The sequence below is a fragment of the Cherax quadricarinatus genome, unplaced genomic scaffold, assembly GCF_038502225.1.
Source record: "Cherax quadricarinatus isolate ZL_2023a unplaced genomic scaffold, ASM3850222v1 Contig1230, whole genome shotgun sequence".
Classification (NCBI taxonomy): domain Eukaryota; kingdom Metazoa; phylum Arthropoda; class Malacostraca; order Decapoda; family Parastacidae; genus Cherax; species Cherax quadricarinatus.
In genome coordinates this window covers 77,771-96,036 of record NW_027196256.1, presented here as the reverse complement: position 1 = coordinate 96,036, position 18,266 = coordinate 77,771, and the positions used below count along the sequence as shown (strand labels likewise).

The 18,266-nt window shown below is 42.1% G+C and overlaps 1 protein-coding gene across 1 annotated transcript in view; it reads right to left on the bottom strand.

Annotated features, from left to right (window-relative positions):
* Positions 1 to 540: 540 nt before the first annotated feature.
* Positions 541 to 18,266, bottom strand: part of LOC128692291 (mitochondrial amidoxime reducing component 2) — a gene marked incomplete at its 5' end in the record, with an annotated part of 89,128 nt that continues 71,402 nt past the window's right edge. Inside the window, 1 exon segment of the mRNA XM_070080909.1 lies at positions 541 to 1,304. Within this exon segment, the coding sequence (XP_069937010.1) occupies positions 1,145 to 1,304 (160 nt within the window).

Genomic DNA, 18,266 nt, shown 5'->3' with positions numbered 1-18,266 from the left:
ATTCAGATTCAGGAAAGATATAGGAAAACACTGGTTTAGAATTGTGGATGAGTGGAACAAACTCCTGAGTACCGTCATAGAAGCTAAGACGTTGTGTAGTTTTAAAAATAGGTTACATAAATACATAAGTGAGTATGAGTTGGACCTGATTAGCTTGTGCTACTAGGTCAGATGCCATTCTCCTCGTTTAAGTGAATGTCACTGACCAGACTAGGTTAAGGAATTGGCTTAAGCCGGTGAGAGAACTGGACATACTTCGCATGGGCCAGAAGGCCTGCCTCAATGTTCCTTCTTTCTTATGTTCTTATTTATAATCCCGATCTAAAATCCGGGTATTTGCAACTACCCAATCCTTCATATCATTAGTAAATGTAATGAAGCTCTCCTATTTTTTTGTACCTCTGTATGTGTGCTCAAATTTATAATAAATAAATAAATAAATAAGACAGTCAACAGCTCGAGTTGTTTATTTTTTTCCTGCGAGGAATATTATCTTATTTATTATGCATGACAGTTTGGATATCAAGAAAGTAAACTCTCTTTTCTTCTATATCACTTATAATCAATTAGATGAGTTACCATCATTCATATTGCACAAAAGATAATGATGATGAATACAAATGTTATATAATTTATGGGAACCTGCACACGCATGCACATGATGAAATGTGTCTGAATTACAGAGAACGAATTATGCAAGTAATCAGGAGAATAAACCATTCAATCCAATAAAAAGAATAGTACAATAAAAGTTATATTGAGGAAATATAATTTTGTAATATTGAATTAGTCCTAAGACACTGTTAACTATAAGCTGAGTGTAACAGAATGGTCGATGATCTAACCAGCTCTAGAAGACTCAGTAACAGAATGATCGATGACCTAGCCAGCTCTAGAAGACTCAGTAACAGAATGATCGATGACCTAGCCAGCTCTAGAAGACTCAGTAACAGAATGATCGATGACCTAGCCAGCTCTAGAAGACTCAGTAACAGAATGATCGATGACCTAGCCAGCTCTAGAAGACTCAGTAACAGAATGATCGATGACCTAGCCAGCTCTAGAAGACTCAGTAACAGAATGGTCGATGATCTACCCAGCTCTAGAAGATTCAATAAGAGAATGGTCGATGATCTGGCCAGTTCTAGAAGACTGTTAAAGCTGGATTTTTTGAGGTCCTGGCCACCAAGACTTTGTCTCCCACTGCAACTGGTCCTGTTACATCAATGGCCATACTGATGCCGAAGACGGGACTCGCAGACCACAGCTTAGCCAACGTGGCTGGCTCTTTTAATAAGCGGAACCTGGAGGAAGGAGACATGCAATGAAAGGCTGCAAATCATATAAATTGGTAAAATCATATAAATTTTGTAAAATATTTTATAATTAAGGCCACTATGCCTTTTACATTAAACGGTTATCAGACGAGGAGTAAGTTAGAAGTAAATGTATGTATGTAATTGTTTGACTGTGCATGTGGGTATGTGTATGGAGTTAAGGTGAGTGGGACAGAGACGATTATTTCATCTTCGTGTAAATACCTGTTTGTAAATTACTATTTGTAATATAATTTTGAAAGTTTTCAGCTATGGCAAAATTCACTATCATCTGGATACCATTTCTAGGATAAGATCTGTTATTCTAACTTAGTTCATCTCAAGCCCCAGCTCTGTCTAAGGATGTGGCCCACAACAGTCAGCCAACACCCAGGTACCGCTTCTAGGTGAAATGGGGCAGCAGGGGGAAAGAAACATCCCAACATTTCCACCAGTGCCTGGAATCTAACCACGAACACTTAATATTTGTGATGATTGCATTGCCAACTTAGCCACGGGATGTGTTTATCCACAATATATAATGACATTTTCCTTAATTTTTCAGTAATGCTTGTCAAGGGTGTTTAAGAGACTTCCTAAGATTTTTTAAATTAACATTTCCTAACATTTTTTAAATCTTCACTTCCACATAATATTTTTCAGCACATTCATTTTAAATTCCATTGTGATAACGTGTCAGGTTCTGTTTATCGTTAAAAATGTTTTTTTTTTCTTTTTATTGAGATATCTTTTAACTGGGTGTGAGGGAAAAGTTCAACAGATAGGAGTAGCAAGCGAGTATATGGTAACGATAGTTTGATTGCCGGCTGCTTGTTAAGGTAGGGTCAGTCTAGCTCCCGCTATCCCCTTTCCCCCCCTCCCTTTTTCCCCACCCCAAAAGGTGACGTGTGGGGCTCCGGCCAAACAGTAATCACTCGACTCGCAGCTCCAGCACAACTGTAAGTAAAAGCTTGCTTCTATTCTAGTGGATATTGGTTGAAAGCTTCACTTTTGACCCATAATAAACTTCGTCCTTTCAGTTTTAAGCTCCACATGAGACTTTTAAGATAATCACCACCTTTTTTAAGTATCTTACACTTATCATGGAGAGTGATTTCTTAAGCAGTGGGTAACCTGTCTCTCTCTTTCCAACTTGGAATGGCATATCGGGTCACCTGACAACCAACGAGAAGTGTTGAAGGAGACGGACTGATGTCCCGAGACGTCACTTTATAATCTACCTACCTGATTAATTAATTGTACAGGACACTACCCCTCATCTTTGCAGTAGTAAAGAACCTGTGTTCCTGTCATCTGGACTGACTATTCAAGGCTATAGTCTCTGTGAAGAACTAGTCGTTGGGTTGTCACTAAACACCTGTGACCGCCCCCCCCACATCAGCAACGGCTACAATTTCTACAAGACGGTGTCAACCTCAACCAGACACCCCAGTTTCACTGTATATATTAGCGTTGAATTCAAATGTCATTTTTCCATTTCATTTTTCATTTTTCTTTCAAGTAGGATACACCTTCATATTTCAATGTTTTATCTTTGCATTAATAAATAATAAAGTGTTTATCTTTGTGAATTATTATTTCTTTTTCTATTCATTAATTTTGTAGACAGCCTGTACTGTCTGCACAGACAGCCTATGCTGTCTGCCAGCTTAGTTCATATTTTGCGCCACTCAGATGCTGCCCTCTGTAGCCAGGCCTCTCGGTAGGCACGCCAGCCTGTCTGCCCTTGCCTTGCTCTCACTCACACAGCGGCCTAGCAGCAAGACACAAGTACTAGTAGCTCTCTCTCGTGGGATGGCCCTGCCCGGGCCATGGGCACAACACACAAGCCTGTGTACCCACCACGACCTAACAAGAAAGTAAGAAGCCTCCGAAGAAGATATATCATTAACCACCCGCTTGCAGCACCTACAAAACAAACCCATTAAACATTGGTAACAGCGGTGGTCGCAGCAGTTGTTTGCCCGGAGATAGGAAGGAGAGGTATGAAGTCATCTTCACTTCATCACCCTACACAAGAAGCATCCGTCTCTCAACGAGTTATCCTGATGTCGTGTCTGCATGTTTGAGCATCCAGACACAGGTACAAGCAGGATCCAGCCGAAATTTGCCGAAATTCTTCGAGAATTGTAAGTGACCCCACGCTACAGCGTCCCATGCTGTTTCTCAAGTCACGTGTTCAGTGTCACTTGTATGTTGCTGTTGTTGTTCAGCTCAGCACAGCTGTTTCAGCAAGCCAGAGGTGAGTTTCGTGGTGATTTCTGCATCCAGTGTGAGCTTCTCCACGTGTTTGTGGGAGGGGGAGGAGGAGAGGAAGTGGCCGTTCCTCACCTTGCCCATGCTCGCCCTTCTCACACTCACCCACCTACCATACACCACTCACCACTGCCCACTCCCTCTGCTGTGTTTTCTGCTATTTTCCATGTGAATTCATTTCCAGAGCTGTGTATCCGAGTGCCCGAGGCCACTCGAAGCTATGTGGATCAGCATGCCACGTAGATCACGACACCACGTGGATCACGATGCAACGTGGATGTGGGCGATGTCACGTGGATCTACAAACCACGTGAGTTACCGAGCCAGATGTCCCAGGCCACATGCTGTGGTCTGCTGCCCGCATCACATTGACATCACCGACGATGCTGCCCGACTTCATGACGTCACAATGTTTGCCTGACGTCACCTCGAGATGTCTGCTGACGTCACAGTGCTGCTGACGTCACCTCGCGACATCATGCCTGACATCACATGATGTCACCATCGAGTGTTCAGTAATTATTTCAGTATTGCAGAGAAGATTGAGAGAAGATGTATGTCGTGTGTTAATTAATTCCTCTCAGTCAGTGTTCTCACATGTTAGTGTACCGTATGTACCGCGGTGTGTGTAAAGTTTCCGTGTGTCCAGTGAGGTCTGAGCCAGACCTGACTAGCACCACTGTGTTAAGTCACCCGTGTGACCAGTGTGTTTGACAGCTATCAGACAGCCCTGAGTGACTGAGCCCTCTTGTACAGAAAGCTTTTATGCTCGTCGCTCGTGATGTTCTGCAGAATCATACCTGTTACGATTCCCATATTTGTTTCACTTCACCTCCAGACCATCAGAGTGCAGTTATATGTAGAGAAACAAGTCTGGGGACGCTTAGACTAACCTCTGCTATGACTCCAACTGCCGAGAGAATGATACTCGCCAAGCCGCAGTTAGCCACTGTCGGCAGGCGCTGTGTCAGCCTCGTGTCACAAGCTTCAGTGAGCAGCCTGCACAAAGAAGATGTCACTTTGACTGCTAGCTCTCTCACTGCAGTCTGGTGTATGATGTTACGACTCCCAGATGTTTCGCCCAGTCGTCTCTGCCACGACTCGCTCCACAACTCGCTCCATGCTCGCCGGCAGTGACAGCCCAGCGACAGTACCAGTCGAGAAGTGTTCTCCTGAGTCGCTTGCCAGAAGTCCTGTCCAGTTGCCGAGTTTTGTCGACGCCTCACTCGAGGGCACCAGCATGTCGTGCCCCAGGTTGAGTGAAAACCTGCAGCGACTCCTACAATGACTGCTTCACCGTTCCAGAGGAGACCGTACCCTGTTACGTCACAGCTCAGCTACAGTGATGTCTCCCATGTTGCAGTATCTGTCCAGACGCAGGAAGGCGTGCAGTGATGCCCATCGACGCTCACTGCCTATGACGACAATGTTTAGCACACCCCACATGTTTTTTTCTTCCCTCCCTGTAGGAAGATTTTTTTCCATGTCCATATGTATATATATGTGTTTTATTTTGTGTTCTGTGCCCTGTTCCTACGAGAGAGAGACCTACTTTCTTTTACCACCAGTATTGTCGCGTCGGGACGACGCGCGGTAGGTGGCTGGGCATATGTAGACAGCCTGTACTGTCTGCACAGACAGCCTATGCTGTCTGCCAGCTTAGTTCATATTTTGCACCACTCAAATGCTGCCCTCTGTAGCCAGGCCTCTTGGTAGGCACGCCAGCCTGTCTGCCCTTGCCTCGCTCTCACTCACACAGCGGCCTAGCAGCAAGACACAAGTACTAGTAGCTCTCTCTCATGGGATGGCCCTGCCTAGGCCATGGGCACAACGCACAAGCCTGTGTACCCACCACGACCTAACAATAAAGTAAGAAGCCTCTGAAGACGTTTATCATTTACTCCCCGCTACCAGAACACCAAACAAACTCGTTATAATTTTCCTGAGGAGGAGCCAGCCTTGGTAATACTGTCTGAAGTTGTTACAGGGCTGAGTAAGCCTTCACAAGTGGCGACCTTGCCAGGATCAACTCTACTGAATCAAGATTCAACTCCATCTCGAATCTATCATTGAAACTTCAACGCCGCATACCACAGACGGTTACCACCAGCCATGAGTAATCATTCTCTATGGTAGGACTACAGTACAGGTATTTAAAAGATTTGGTGATTGTTATAGTCTCAATTTACTGTAAGTCAAGTCAAGGCAGGATATACTAGTTAATTCTGTCACCTTTATTTTTGGAGCTTGAAACAATTTGGGGGAATAGACTCTAGGGACCCGAGATTTTCCAGTGACAAGTTGTTTCATTTAGCTCTTTATTATATCAAGGGAACTGTCATAGGACACTCTTGATTTGTTGGTGAGAAGATTGGATGGTCAAGGGACCCCATTCTACTTACTGTTTGCTCGGAGCTGGCATAGAACCCTCTGTTTTCATTCACCCATACTGTTTAATCGAAGCAGGGATCGAACCCTCCGATTTATTTACAGTTTGAGCGGAGCAGGAATTGAACCCTCTGTTTTCTTTGATATATCCATTTCATTTTTCCCCAGTAGTTTAAGTTATTCTTGCAAATATGGAGGAATACCAGTTCTGGATGAATGCTGGGAGTAAGTTAGGAATAACGGGGAAAAATTTAGAAGCTTTCATTAGTGCTAAGATCCAGGAAATAATTGAAAAGGAGAAAGAGAGAATCGAGAGAGAGGAGAAAAAGGAGAGAGAAAGAATAGAGAGAGAGGATAAAAAGGAGAGAGATCGAATTGAAAGAGAAAACCAAGATAGACAGAAAGAGAGAAGACAAAAAGGAGCGTGATAGACTTGATCGTAAGGAGAGAGCTAGAGTACGTGAGAAACAAGCTAAAATATGCGAGGAACAAGTTAGGTTAAGAGAACTTAAGGAAAGAGCAAAAGATGGAGAAGTTGAGGAAAAAGCTAGAGAACGTGAGGAAAAAGCTGGAGAGAATGAACTGCGAGACAGACAAAAAGATCGCGAACTCGAAAAATCTCACCTTGAATTAGAGAATAAAAAGTTTACTTTTACACAACAACAATTAGAGGAAGGAGTAATTGAACATCATGCAGCAAGTGCACATATTCCAAAACCTAATTTACCTCCCTTCACAGAGGGTGAAGACATTACTTCATACATTATCAGGTTTGAAAATACTGCTACCCTCTGTGAATGGCCTGCTGACACCTGGGCTACCAGGTTAGGAATGTTATTTTCTGGTACAGCTTTGAATATCTATGCAACTTTGTCGCAGGATATCATATGTAATTATAACCTACTGAAGAAGGCAATCCTTAAAGCATATCAAAAAACCACAAATTCTTATAGGAAAGATTTCAGGTATGCCACCTTACAGCCTGGCCAGAACTTTCAGCAGTTACAGGTAACACTCTTTCGTTTGTTCGACTTTTGGATAGAGAGTTCAGGAATTGATCACAGTTATGAATCTCTTAGAGACTTTATGGTTGCTGACCAGTTCCTGACAGCTCTTCCCAACCAGATAAGAACATTCGTTAGAGAACGTAACCTGATTAAAGCTGAGGAAGTTGCTGAGGCCGCTGACTTGTATGCTGAGGCTCACAATTCCTATAAAGACCTAAAGGGATCGAACCCTAAGGGCAAGGGTTCACCAGATTTTAAGAAATCAAAGCCTCTGGTGGAAAGTAAACTAACTTCTTTTATTCCTGTTTGTCATTTATGTGGTGTTAAGGGACATAAACGTCCAGATTGTCCTTCTAAGAAGGTCCAGAAAGTTGGAAGATGTTTTAAAGACTGTAATGACCAGGCACCCTTCTGTTCAGGAACAGTTAACGGACTTAATGTATCTACCATTTTACGAGACACTGGATACGCATGTATAGTCATTTCTGATAAGCTGTTCCCTAACCTTCAAGAAACTCATTCCTCTGCTATACTTTCAGACTACTTGGGCCGTACAAACACTTTTCCTACCATCCGTTGTTACATTAGGTCTAAATGGTTCACAGGTTGGTCTGAAGCCGTACTAGCTCCCATCACTTCTTGCTCCGTACTAATAGGTAATGTAAAAGGTGCCATTCTTCCTTCTGAGGTTGACCTTTCATCACCAAAGATGGACATCAGTTTTTCAGCTCCTCTTCCTGTAGAGTCAGGAAAGTCCCTCGAAAGTTCAGATGAGGCAATGTCTCGGGATATTCATGTGGGGTTAGAAACCAGTGATACTACTTTCGAAAGCGAGATAGTAGAATCACCGGTTCACTTGTTAGATGAAAGTGAAGATATCACCTCCGATACTATAAATGTCTTGACTAGGGCTCAGACCAAAGCACAGGCTTCTCCTACCGTCCATCCTTTGATTTTCCCTGCCTTTAAGCCTTTAGATATATCGAAAGACTCCTTGGTCAATTTACAACATAATTGCCCTTCTCTTCAGAATTGCCATAATGCAGCTAGACAAAATCAAGTTATCCAAAGGAAAAACTTTTCATATAAATTTGAATATATAAAAGATGTGTTATATAAATCAATATTCAAATTAAATTCAGATGAGATAGACTATTCCATCTTAGTTGTTCCAAGTCATGATCTGCCATTGGCCAGACATTTCTCGCATCGTAAAACCTTAAATAAAAATAGGGAAAGCTATTTTTGGCCCAAAATATCCTCAGATATCACTACCTATTTTAGATCGTGTAAAGTTTGCCAAGTGTCATCCTCCCGAGGTACCAGGCGAGTACCTATGGTCAAAATGCCAATCTTCACGGTACTGTTTGAAAGAGTAGCTATTGACATCGTTGGTCCTTTATCACCACTTTCATCTGGGGTACATAGATATATATTAACATTAGTTTATTATGCTTCGAGTTTCCCTGAAGCCGTACCCTTAAAGGCCATAACTACTACAGAGGTGGCTGAAGCTCTTTTGTCCATCTTCCCCAGAGTGGGCATCCCTAGAGAAATTTTGTCTGACCGTGGGACACAATTCACATCTGACTTAATGCAACATCTCTACCAACTTCTGGGAGTGAAGCCTCTCTTCACAACACCATATCATCCCAGCTGTAATGGGAGGATTGAGCGCCAGCATTCGGTTCTCAAGTCCATTTTAAGGAAACTTTGCTCCCTTAAACCTAAGGAGTGGCATCGTTACCTACTCTGTGCTTTGTTTGCCATGAGGGAAGTTCCCAGTGACTCTTTGGGGCTTTCACCTTTTGAACTTCTCTATGGTAGACAGGCCAGAGGTCCATTGTCCATCCTTAATGACTTATGGATTAATGAGGAGGTGAATGCTGAGGTTCAGTCTTCTTATCAGTTTCTCCTTGACCTTAGATCCAAACTTGAGGAGACCTCTGACATAGTTTCGAAAAACTTAAGCTTGTCAATGGACCAGTACAAAACCTATTTTGATTCCAAAAGTCAGAGGACTCTCTGACCGCGGGTTCAATCCCGCCCGTGGTATGGTTTTTTTTTCAGACGAGAAGTTTTAAAGTAGGGGATGAAGTTCTGGTACTTTTGCCTATCAAGTCAAATAAATTATTAGAAGCATGGAAAGGTCCATATATGGCATTATAAATTTGTGGAAAGGTTGATTACCTCACAGAAGTCAAGGGGAAACCTACGCTTTTTCATATCAACATCCTTAAGAAATATTACCAAAGAAATTCGGTTAGCTGCCTGAATAACTTTGATTTAGTTTTTCCACACAAACTTGATAAGACAACTGAGGAGTGTAAGGTGTGCGTAATTGACACCTCTAACGTAGACTATGACAGAGAACTACATGACTTGGTGACTCTTGACCACTCGGGTGCAACAAACATTAATATTATTGAGTCTTTGGATGACCATAAGAAACATGAACTACTTCGATGTGTGAGTAACTTCTCAGACGTTTTTACTGATATTCTAAGTGTCACCTTCACGGTAGTCCATAAGATTGACTTAGTCACGGACAATCCTATCAAACAGAAATTATACCCAGTTCCAGTTCACCTTAAGGATGCATTTGACCGAGAGGTAGACAAATTATTAAAACTAAAGATCATTGAACCTTCAGTATCTGCATATTGCTCACCAGTAGTCATGGTTAAAAAGGAGAATAATTCTTATAGACTTGCTATTGACTTCAGAGGCCTTAATGCTATAACTCGGTGGGATGCTGAGGCTATGCCCTTAATAGATAGAGATCTACACAAATTTTATGACTTTTCCTTCTTTTCAGAGATTGATATTGCGCAGGCATATCATCAAGTAATGTTAGATCCTTCTTCTAAGCAGTACACCGCTTTTCCTACCCACCAAGGACTGATGCAGTATAGAACTATGCCCTTCGCTTTGGTAACTGCTTCTGCTACCTACGTGAGACTTATGAGAAAGGTCTTTTGTAATATGCCAAATGTTTCATTTTATTTTGATAACATTTACGTAATGACATCGACGTGGAGCAAGCATATCCAAACATTAACATCAGTTTTACGTAGGTTACGCTCACATGGCCTCACTGCCAAGCCAAAGAAATGCTTCCTTGGGTATAACAAGATTAGATATCTCGGACTGGTTCTTTCTAATAACTCTTTGCAGCCTCTCTCCAGTAAGATCGAAGCTTTATTAGAGTTTAAATTCCCCAAAACCAAGAAGCTCATGCATAGCTTTCTTGGTTCTGTAAATTTTTATGCATGGTTTATCCTGAACCTCACTGATCTTACAGGCATCTTATCTGACTACCTTAAAAAGTCTGTGAAGGAACCTCTTGAACTTTCCGACGTAGCTCGGGAAAAGTTTCATGAGATTAAGGACATCTTCTCTGTAGACCCTATACTAAAAATTTCAGATATTAATAAGCCGTTTTGTTTAAGGACTGATGCCTCCAATACTGGCTTAGGTGCAGTGTTACTACAGTACCATGATGATACTCCCTTCCCTGTATGCTTCCTAAGCCGGAAACTTTTTCCTGCAGAAACGAGATACTCCACCATAGAAAAGGAGTGTTTGGCCCTTGTGTGGGGTACCTCCAAACTTAAATTTTATTTACTGGTAAAAGAATTTATTTTAGAAACGGATCACAAACCCTTGATATACCTAGAAACTTTTAAGGGAACCAACAGTCGCCTCTTAAGGTGGACATTGGCACTCCAAGCTTTTAAGTTTCATATTGTGTATATCAATGCTTCATCCAATTATTTCTCTGACTGGTTAAGTCGTGACAGTCAGTAGATTTGTTGCCTTACGCGACTTCATATTAGAACTTTTTCCTCGCCTATTCTTCTTATACTCCTTGACTATAAGTCTTGGTATGGAGGAGTGTGAGGGAAAAGTTCAACAGATAGGAGTAGCGAGCGAGTATATGGTAACGATAGTTAGATTGCCAGCTGCTTGTTAAGGTAGGTTCAGTCTAGCTCCCGCTATCCCCTTCCCCCTTCTTTTTCCCCACCCCGAAAGGTGACTTGTGAGGCTCCGGCCAAACAGTAATCACTCGACTCGCAGCTCCAGCACAACTGTAAGTAAAAGCCTGCTCCTATTCTAGTGGATATTGGTTGAAAGCTTCACTTTTTGACCCATAATATACTTAGTCCTTTCAGTTTTAAGCTACACATGAGACTTTTAAGATAATCACCACCTTTTATAAGTATCTTACACTTATCATGGAGAGTGATTTCTTAAGTAGTGGGTAACCTGTCTCTCCAACTTGGAATGACAGATCAGGTCACCTGCCAACCAACGAGAAGTGTTGAAGGAGACGGACTGATGTCCCGAGACGTCACTTTATAATCTACCTACCTGATTAATTGTACAGGACACTACCCCTCATCTTTGCAGTGGTAAAGAACCTGCGTTCCTGTCATTTGGACTGACTATTCAAGGCTATAGACTCTGTGAAGAACTAGTCGTTGGGTTGTCACTAAACACCTGTGACCCCTTCCCCACATCAGCAACGGCTACAATTTCTACAAGACGGTGTCAACCTCAACCAGACACCCCAGTATCACTGTATATATTAGCGTTGAATTCAAATGTCATTTTTCCATTTCATTTTTCATTTTTCTTTCAAGTAGGATACACCTTCATATTTCAATGTTTTATCTTTGCATTAATAAATAATAAAGTGTTTATCTTTGTGAATTATTATTTCTTTTTCTATTCATTAATTTTCCTGAGGAGGAGCCAGCCTTGGTAATACTGTCTGAAGTTGTTACAGGGCTGAGTAAGCCTTCACACTGGGAATGGGAGAAGGTTCAAGTTCAATGCTGCTATTCTTTTCTAACTTCATCAAGACAAAAGAAGAAGCAGCTAGACTATAGTCAGTCTTCCTCAGCAAACAGTCTTGATACAGACAATGGTGGCCTCCGCTATTTCCAGAAGACTCCATATATTTAGTGTATTTTACACATTTCCTCCTCTGATTCTTATATTTTCTCTATCAATGTTCATTCGTATTTTGTCTCTCACATGAATTTTCTTTTTTGCATCCTTAAAAGGGGATTTTTATTTCACTTTGTTATTGTCTGCCATTTTATTTTTGAAAGTTTTTCTTTCTGTTGCCATACATTTGAAGAGAGATATGACGTCCAATTATGTGGCTGAGATTTCTTCTGGCATAAGTACAATTGCTTTGTAGAAACTAAATTGTCATTCAGACAAATTGAAGTTTGGAAATGAAACGTGACATAATTTTATAATTTCATTATAATTATCAGATTTTTAACCCTAGTTGTCATATATCAAAATATATATTCTTGTTCTTCAACATGGACGGAATATAGTACTCCCCTCATTCCTTTTGTGTCACACACATTCAATGAAGCTTATACAGGTTTCTCTTACATGTGTATTTCTAAACGTTAAGTGTATGTAAAAAAAATCTTATTTTTTAATTTCTTTGCATTTAGTTTTGAATGATTGTATTATTGTATGTATGGGTCACATTGATGCCCACTCTTTGACACAAATCTTACATTTATTTTGCTTTTACTGACTACTATAATTATGGTCGTCAGTACTAAATAACTCAAAATAGCAGACATTCAGCTTGTAAAATATGCTATTATGACAGATGATGATCTTAGTAATTATTATATACTTTAATTTCAACATGGGTTCAGAGCAGGTCTTTCCTGCCTCTCGCAACTACTGGACCACTATGGTATGGTCTTGGATGTACTGGAAAACAAACAAAATGCAGATGTCGTATATGCAAATTTTGCAAAACCTTTTGAAAAGTGCGATCATGGTGTAATAGCACATAAAATACGTGCTAAAGGGATAACTAGTATCCCTTGGGCAGATGGATCTTCCATTTTCTAACCAATCGAACACGAAAAGTAGTGGTAAACAGAATTAAATTGGAAGCTGCCATAATGAAGAGCTCTATTCCACAAGGCGCAGTACTCACCCCTGTCCTGTTCCTCATCCTCATATCAGACATAGAAAGATATGTAAACCATAGCACCGTATCATCCTCTGCAGACGATATTAGGATTGCATGAGAGTGTTATGTATTGAGGACACGGTAAATCTCCATGAAGATATAAACCAAGTTTTCCAATGGGCAAGGGGAGAACAAGATGATGTTCAATGAACACAAATTCTAACTATTCTGTTATGGAAACCTGGATGAAATAATAATTAGAAGTGAGTATACTACAAACTATAATCACACAACAGAGCAGAAAAGTAATGTGAAGGAACTGGGAGAGGTAATATCTGAGGATCTCACCTTCAAGGATAACAACAGAACCACTATCACATCTGCGAGGAAAATGATAGGATGGATAATGAAAACATTCAAGAGAAGAATGCAAAAACCAGTGATGATCCCTATTAAATCATTTGTTCTCTCTAGGCTGGATTCGCAGGTGAAATCGCAGGTCTAGAGAATGTACAGAGAACCTCTACTGCACACACAAGTTACATCAAACACCTTAACCACAGAGAACGATGCAACATACGCCTAATGAAAAGTAGGGGCTCCATTAGTACTCTAAGAGAAAACACAATAAGCATCCCAGGATCAAGGCTGTTCAACAGCCTCCCACCAGCCATAAAGGGAATTACCAATAGACCCCTGGTTGTCTTCAAGAGGGAGCTGGACAGATACCTAAAGCCAGTGACGGATCATAAGGGCTGTGGTTCGTGCGTTGGACTGTATACGGTCAGCAGTAGCAGCGTAGTTTATCAGGCTCTGATCCACCGGGAGGCTTGATCATGGACCTTGCCGCGAGGGTGTTGATCCCTGGAATGCCTTCCAGGTAGACTCCAGGTAGGTAGACAAAACTTAAATGACACACGATGATCTCTCACAAACACAAAGGAAATTAAGGCCTTTTTATCTGTTGGTTTTCACAAGAGAGATAGTGTGCATATGCATATGTACCTCAGCAAACATTATTTTTTAATTATTACTGACTTAATATTACCATCAATCAGGTAAAACATCATCCTATCTAGCTGTCTGAGGGATTAGTATGGAGCGTTATAGAGCACCATTATTTGCTGTAATGTTTTGGAAGCTCAGGTTAAACTGTTAAAGAAGGAGGTTCTACTTCTCCAAGAAGAAAATAGGAGGCTGAAAATTCGCCTAGAAGGCTCCATGGAATATTACCCCATTCCAAACTACCATTCCTCCATTTCCCCCCAAAACTCTTCTTAAATCACAACCAAAGCTTCGTCTTGAAGCCAAACATGATGTCTTAAGCTGTATTGATAACTTAGTCACACAGAACAATCTTTCACAAATTATTTACGTTGATGGTTCTGTTCACCAGTCCACTGGTGCAGCTGGTAGTGCTGCTGTTGTCACACAGAGTGATGGCTCTCATAAAGAAATTGGAGCACGCATCAATAACTGGGCCTCTACCCTTCAAACAGAACTGTTTGCCATACTCCTTGCACTCAAATGTGTCCATGTATCTAAGGTTGACACTTTAATTGTAACTGATTCTCTGTCATCCATAAATGCTCTCAATTCATTAAGTATAAATTGTGGCATGCTTGTGTCAGAAGCCAGACACAGGTATGGTAAGATTGTGGACAGTGGAGTCAGAGTGCACATGCTGTGGATTCCATCTCACACTGGTCTTCAGATGCATGATAGAACTGATAAATTGGCTAAGCTGTATGCTTTCAAAGAGGGGGTAGATTACAATCTTGGGTTGTCAGTTAGCAGTTTGAGAACAATAATACGAAAAGAACTTCAAGTGAACTTTATTGACTTAAGACTTAGGGAGATTGACACAAGTCAGTCCATCTATCATCATTCCATCATGCAGGAGGAGCCACATGTCTATGGTGCATCCAACAAAATAAGCAGACTCTTGGATGTTACTACCGCCCGGCTCCGGCTGGGTTACAAGTATCTATGGCAGGTTAAATCACCACCACCAGATGTAGACCAAACGAAATGTAAACTTTGCCAGATGGACTATTGTCACACCTTGCGTCATTATGTACTGGAGTGTGATCAGATTAATGAATTTAGAGACAACTCACTCAGAAATGTTCAAGAAATGGCAAAGTATTTTATCCACAGTGGTATATTACAGACCATTCTGGAGAAATACCCTGACTTTGCTAGTTGTAAATAAAGCATTACCATGTGTGTGTGTGTGTGTGTGTGTGTGTGTGTGTGTGTGTGTGTACTCACCTATTTGTACTCACCTATTTGTGGTTGCAGGGGTCGAGTCCTAGCTCCTGGCCCCGCCTCTTCACCGGTTGCTACTAGACCCTCTCTCTCCCCGCTCCATGAGCTTTATCAAACCTCGTCTTAAAACTGTGTATGGTTCCTGCCTCCACTACGTCATTTTCTAGGCTATTCCACTGCCTTACAACTCTATGACTGAAGAAATACTTCCTACTATCTCTCTGACTCATTTGTGTCTTCAACTTCCAATTGTGGCCTCTTGTTTCTGTGTGTGTGTGTGTGTGTGTGTGTGTGTGTGTGTCAGTGTCAGTGTGTATGTGTGTGTGTGTGTGTGTGTGTGTGGGTGTGTGTGTGGGTGTGTGTGAGGGTGTGGGTGTGTGAGTGTGGGTGTGTGTGTGGGTGTGTGTGTGTGTGTGTGTGTGTGTGGGTGTGCGTCCTTGTGTGTACGCATATATTTGTACGCTCGTGTGCACATGTCCGTGCGTGCGCCCTCGTGTGTGTATGTGCGCGCGCGCGCTAGTGTAGGGTGTATGATCCACTTAATATTTGTATTTATAACTCATTACAATTGTGACCAGGTGTGGACGTATCAGTAGTTCATTATTTTGTAATTTGTTCATGACTGTAACCATGTATAGGAGTGAGGCTGATTCATTACCTCTGTAACTTTCCATGATTGTGACCAGATCTACCTGGAGTTCATTACCTTTGTAACTAGTTCAGCTATCATAACTTTGGGGTCCAGTTACTGGACCCATTATGTACCTTTGTAATCTTTTGACTACCGCCCACAGGATGGGTATGGGGTTCATAATAAACATATTAAACTAAACTGTGTGTGTGTGTGTGTGTGCGTGTGTGTGTGTGTGTGTGTGTGTGTGTGTGTGTGTGTGTGTGTGTGTGTGTGTGTGTGTGTGTGTGTGTGTGTGTACTCACATATTTGTGGTTGCGTGTGTGTGTGTGTGTGTGTGTGTGTGTGTGTGTGTGTGTGTGTGTGTGTGTGTGTGTCAGTGTCAGTGAGTGTGTGTGTCAGTGTCAGTGAGTGTGTGTGTGTGTGTGTGTGTGTGTGTGTGTGTGTGTGTGTGTGTGTGTGTGTGTGTGTATGTGTCTCAACAATCAATATTTGCACCAATAACTCATTACAGTTGTGACCGGGTGTGGAAGTGTGAACTGCTCATTACACTATAATTTGTTCAAGATTGTAGCCATGTATAAACGTAAGTAACCATTCTTACAGAATTCATTACCTTTGTAACTTGTGAGCTCATTACCTTTGTACCCAGTTCAGCTATCAAAACTTTGGGGGCCCAGTCCCTGGACCCATTACGTACCTCTGTAATCTGTAAATACCTTTGTAACATGTCATGATTGTGACCAGACCTACCTGGAGTTCATTACCTTTGTAAATTGTGAGTTCATTACCTTTGTAAATTGTGAGTTCATTACCTCTGTAACTTGCTCAGCTATCAAAACTTTGGGGTCCAGTCCCTGGACCAATTATGTACCTGGAGTTTACCTGGAGAGAGTTCCGGGGGTCAACGCCCCCGCGGCCCGGTCTGTGACCAGGCCTCCTAGTGGATCAGAGCCTGATCAACCAGGCTGTTGCTGATGGCTGCACGCAAACCAACGTACGAGCCACAGCCCGGCTGGTCAGGAACCGACTTTAGGTGCTTGTCCAGTGCCAGCTTGACTGCCAGGGGTCTGTTGGTAATCCCCCTTATGTATGCTGGGAGGCAGTTGAACAGTCTCAGGCCCCTAACTCTTATTGTATGGTCTCTTAACGTGCTAGTGACACCGCTGCTTTTCATTGGGGGGATGTTGCATCGTCTGCCAAGTCTTTTGCTTTCGTAGTGAGTGATTTTCGTGTGCAAGTTCAATACTAGCCCCTCTAGGATTTTCCAGGTGTATATAATCATGTATCTCTCCCTCCTGCGTTCCAGGGAATACAGGTTTAGGAACCTCAAGCGCTCCCAGTAATTGAGGTGTTTTATCTCCGTTATGCGCGCCGTGAAGGTTCTCTGTACATTTTCTAGGTCAGCAATTTCACCTGCCTTGAAAGGTGCTGTTAGTGTGCAGCAATATTCCAGCCTAGATAGAACAAGTGACCTGAAGAGTGTCTTCATGGGCTTGGCCTCCCTAGTTTTGAAGGTTCTCATTATCCATCCTGTCATTTTTCTAGCAGATGCGATTGATACAATGTTATGGTCCTTGAAGGCGAGATCCTCCGACATGATCACTCCCAGGTCTTTGACGTTGGTGTTTCGCTCTATTTTGTGGCCAGAATTTGTTTTGTACTCTGATGAAGATTTAATTTCCTCGTGTTTACCATATCTGAGTAATTGAAATTTCTCATCGTTGAAGTTCATATTGTTTTCTGCTGCCCACTGAAAGATTTGGTTGATGTCCGCCTGGAGCCTTGCAGTGTCTGCAATGGAAGGCACTGTCATGCAGATTCGGGTGTCATATGCAAAGGAAGACACGGTGCTGTGGCTGACATCCTTGTCTATGTCGGATATGAGGATGAGGAACAAGATGGGAGCGAGTACTGTGCCTTGTGGAACAGAGCTTTTCACCGTAGCTGCCTCGGACTTTACTCTGTTGACGACTACTCTCTGTGTTCTGTTAGTGAGGAAATTATAGATCCATCGACCGACTTTTCCTGTTATTCCTTTAGCACGCATTTTGTGCGCTATTACGCCATGGTCACACTTGTCGAAGGCTTTTGCAAAGTCTGTATATATTACATCTGCATTCTTTTTGTCTTCTAGTGCATTTAGGACCTTGTCGTAGTGATCCAATAGTTGAGACAGACAGGAGCGACCTGTTCTAAACCCATGTTGTCATGGGTTGTGTAACTGATGGGTTTCTAGATGGGTGGTGATCTTGCTTCTTAGGACCCTTTCAAAGATTTTAATGATATGGGATGTTAGTGCTATTGGTCTGTAGTTCTTTGCTGTTGCTTTACTGCCCCCTTTGTGGAGTGGGGCTATGTCTGTTGTTTTTAGTAAATGTGGGACGAACCCCGTGTCCATGCTCCCCCTCCAT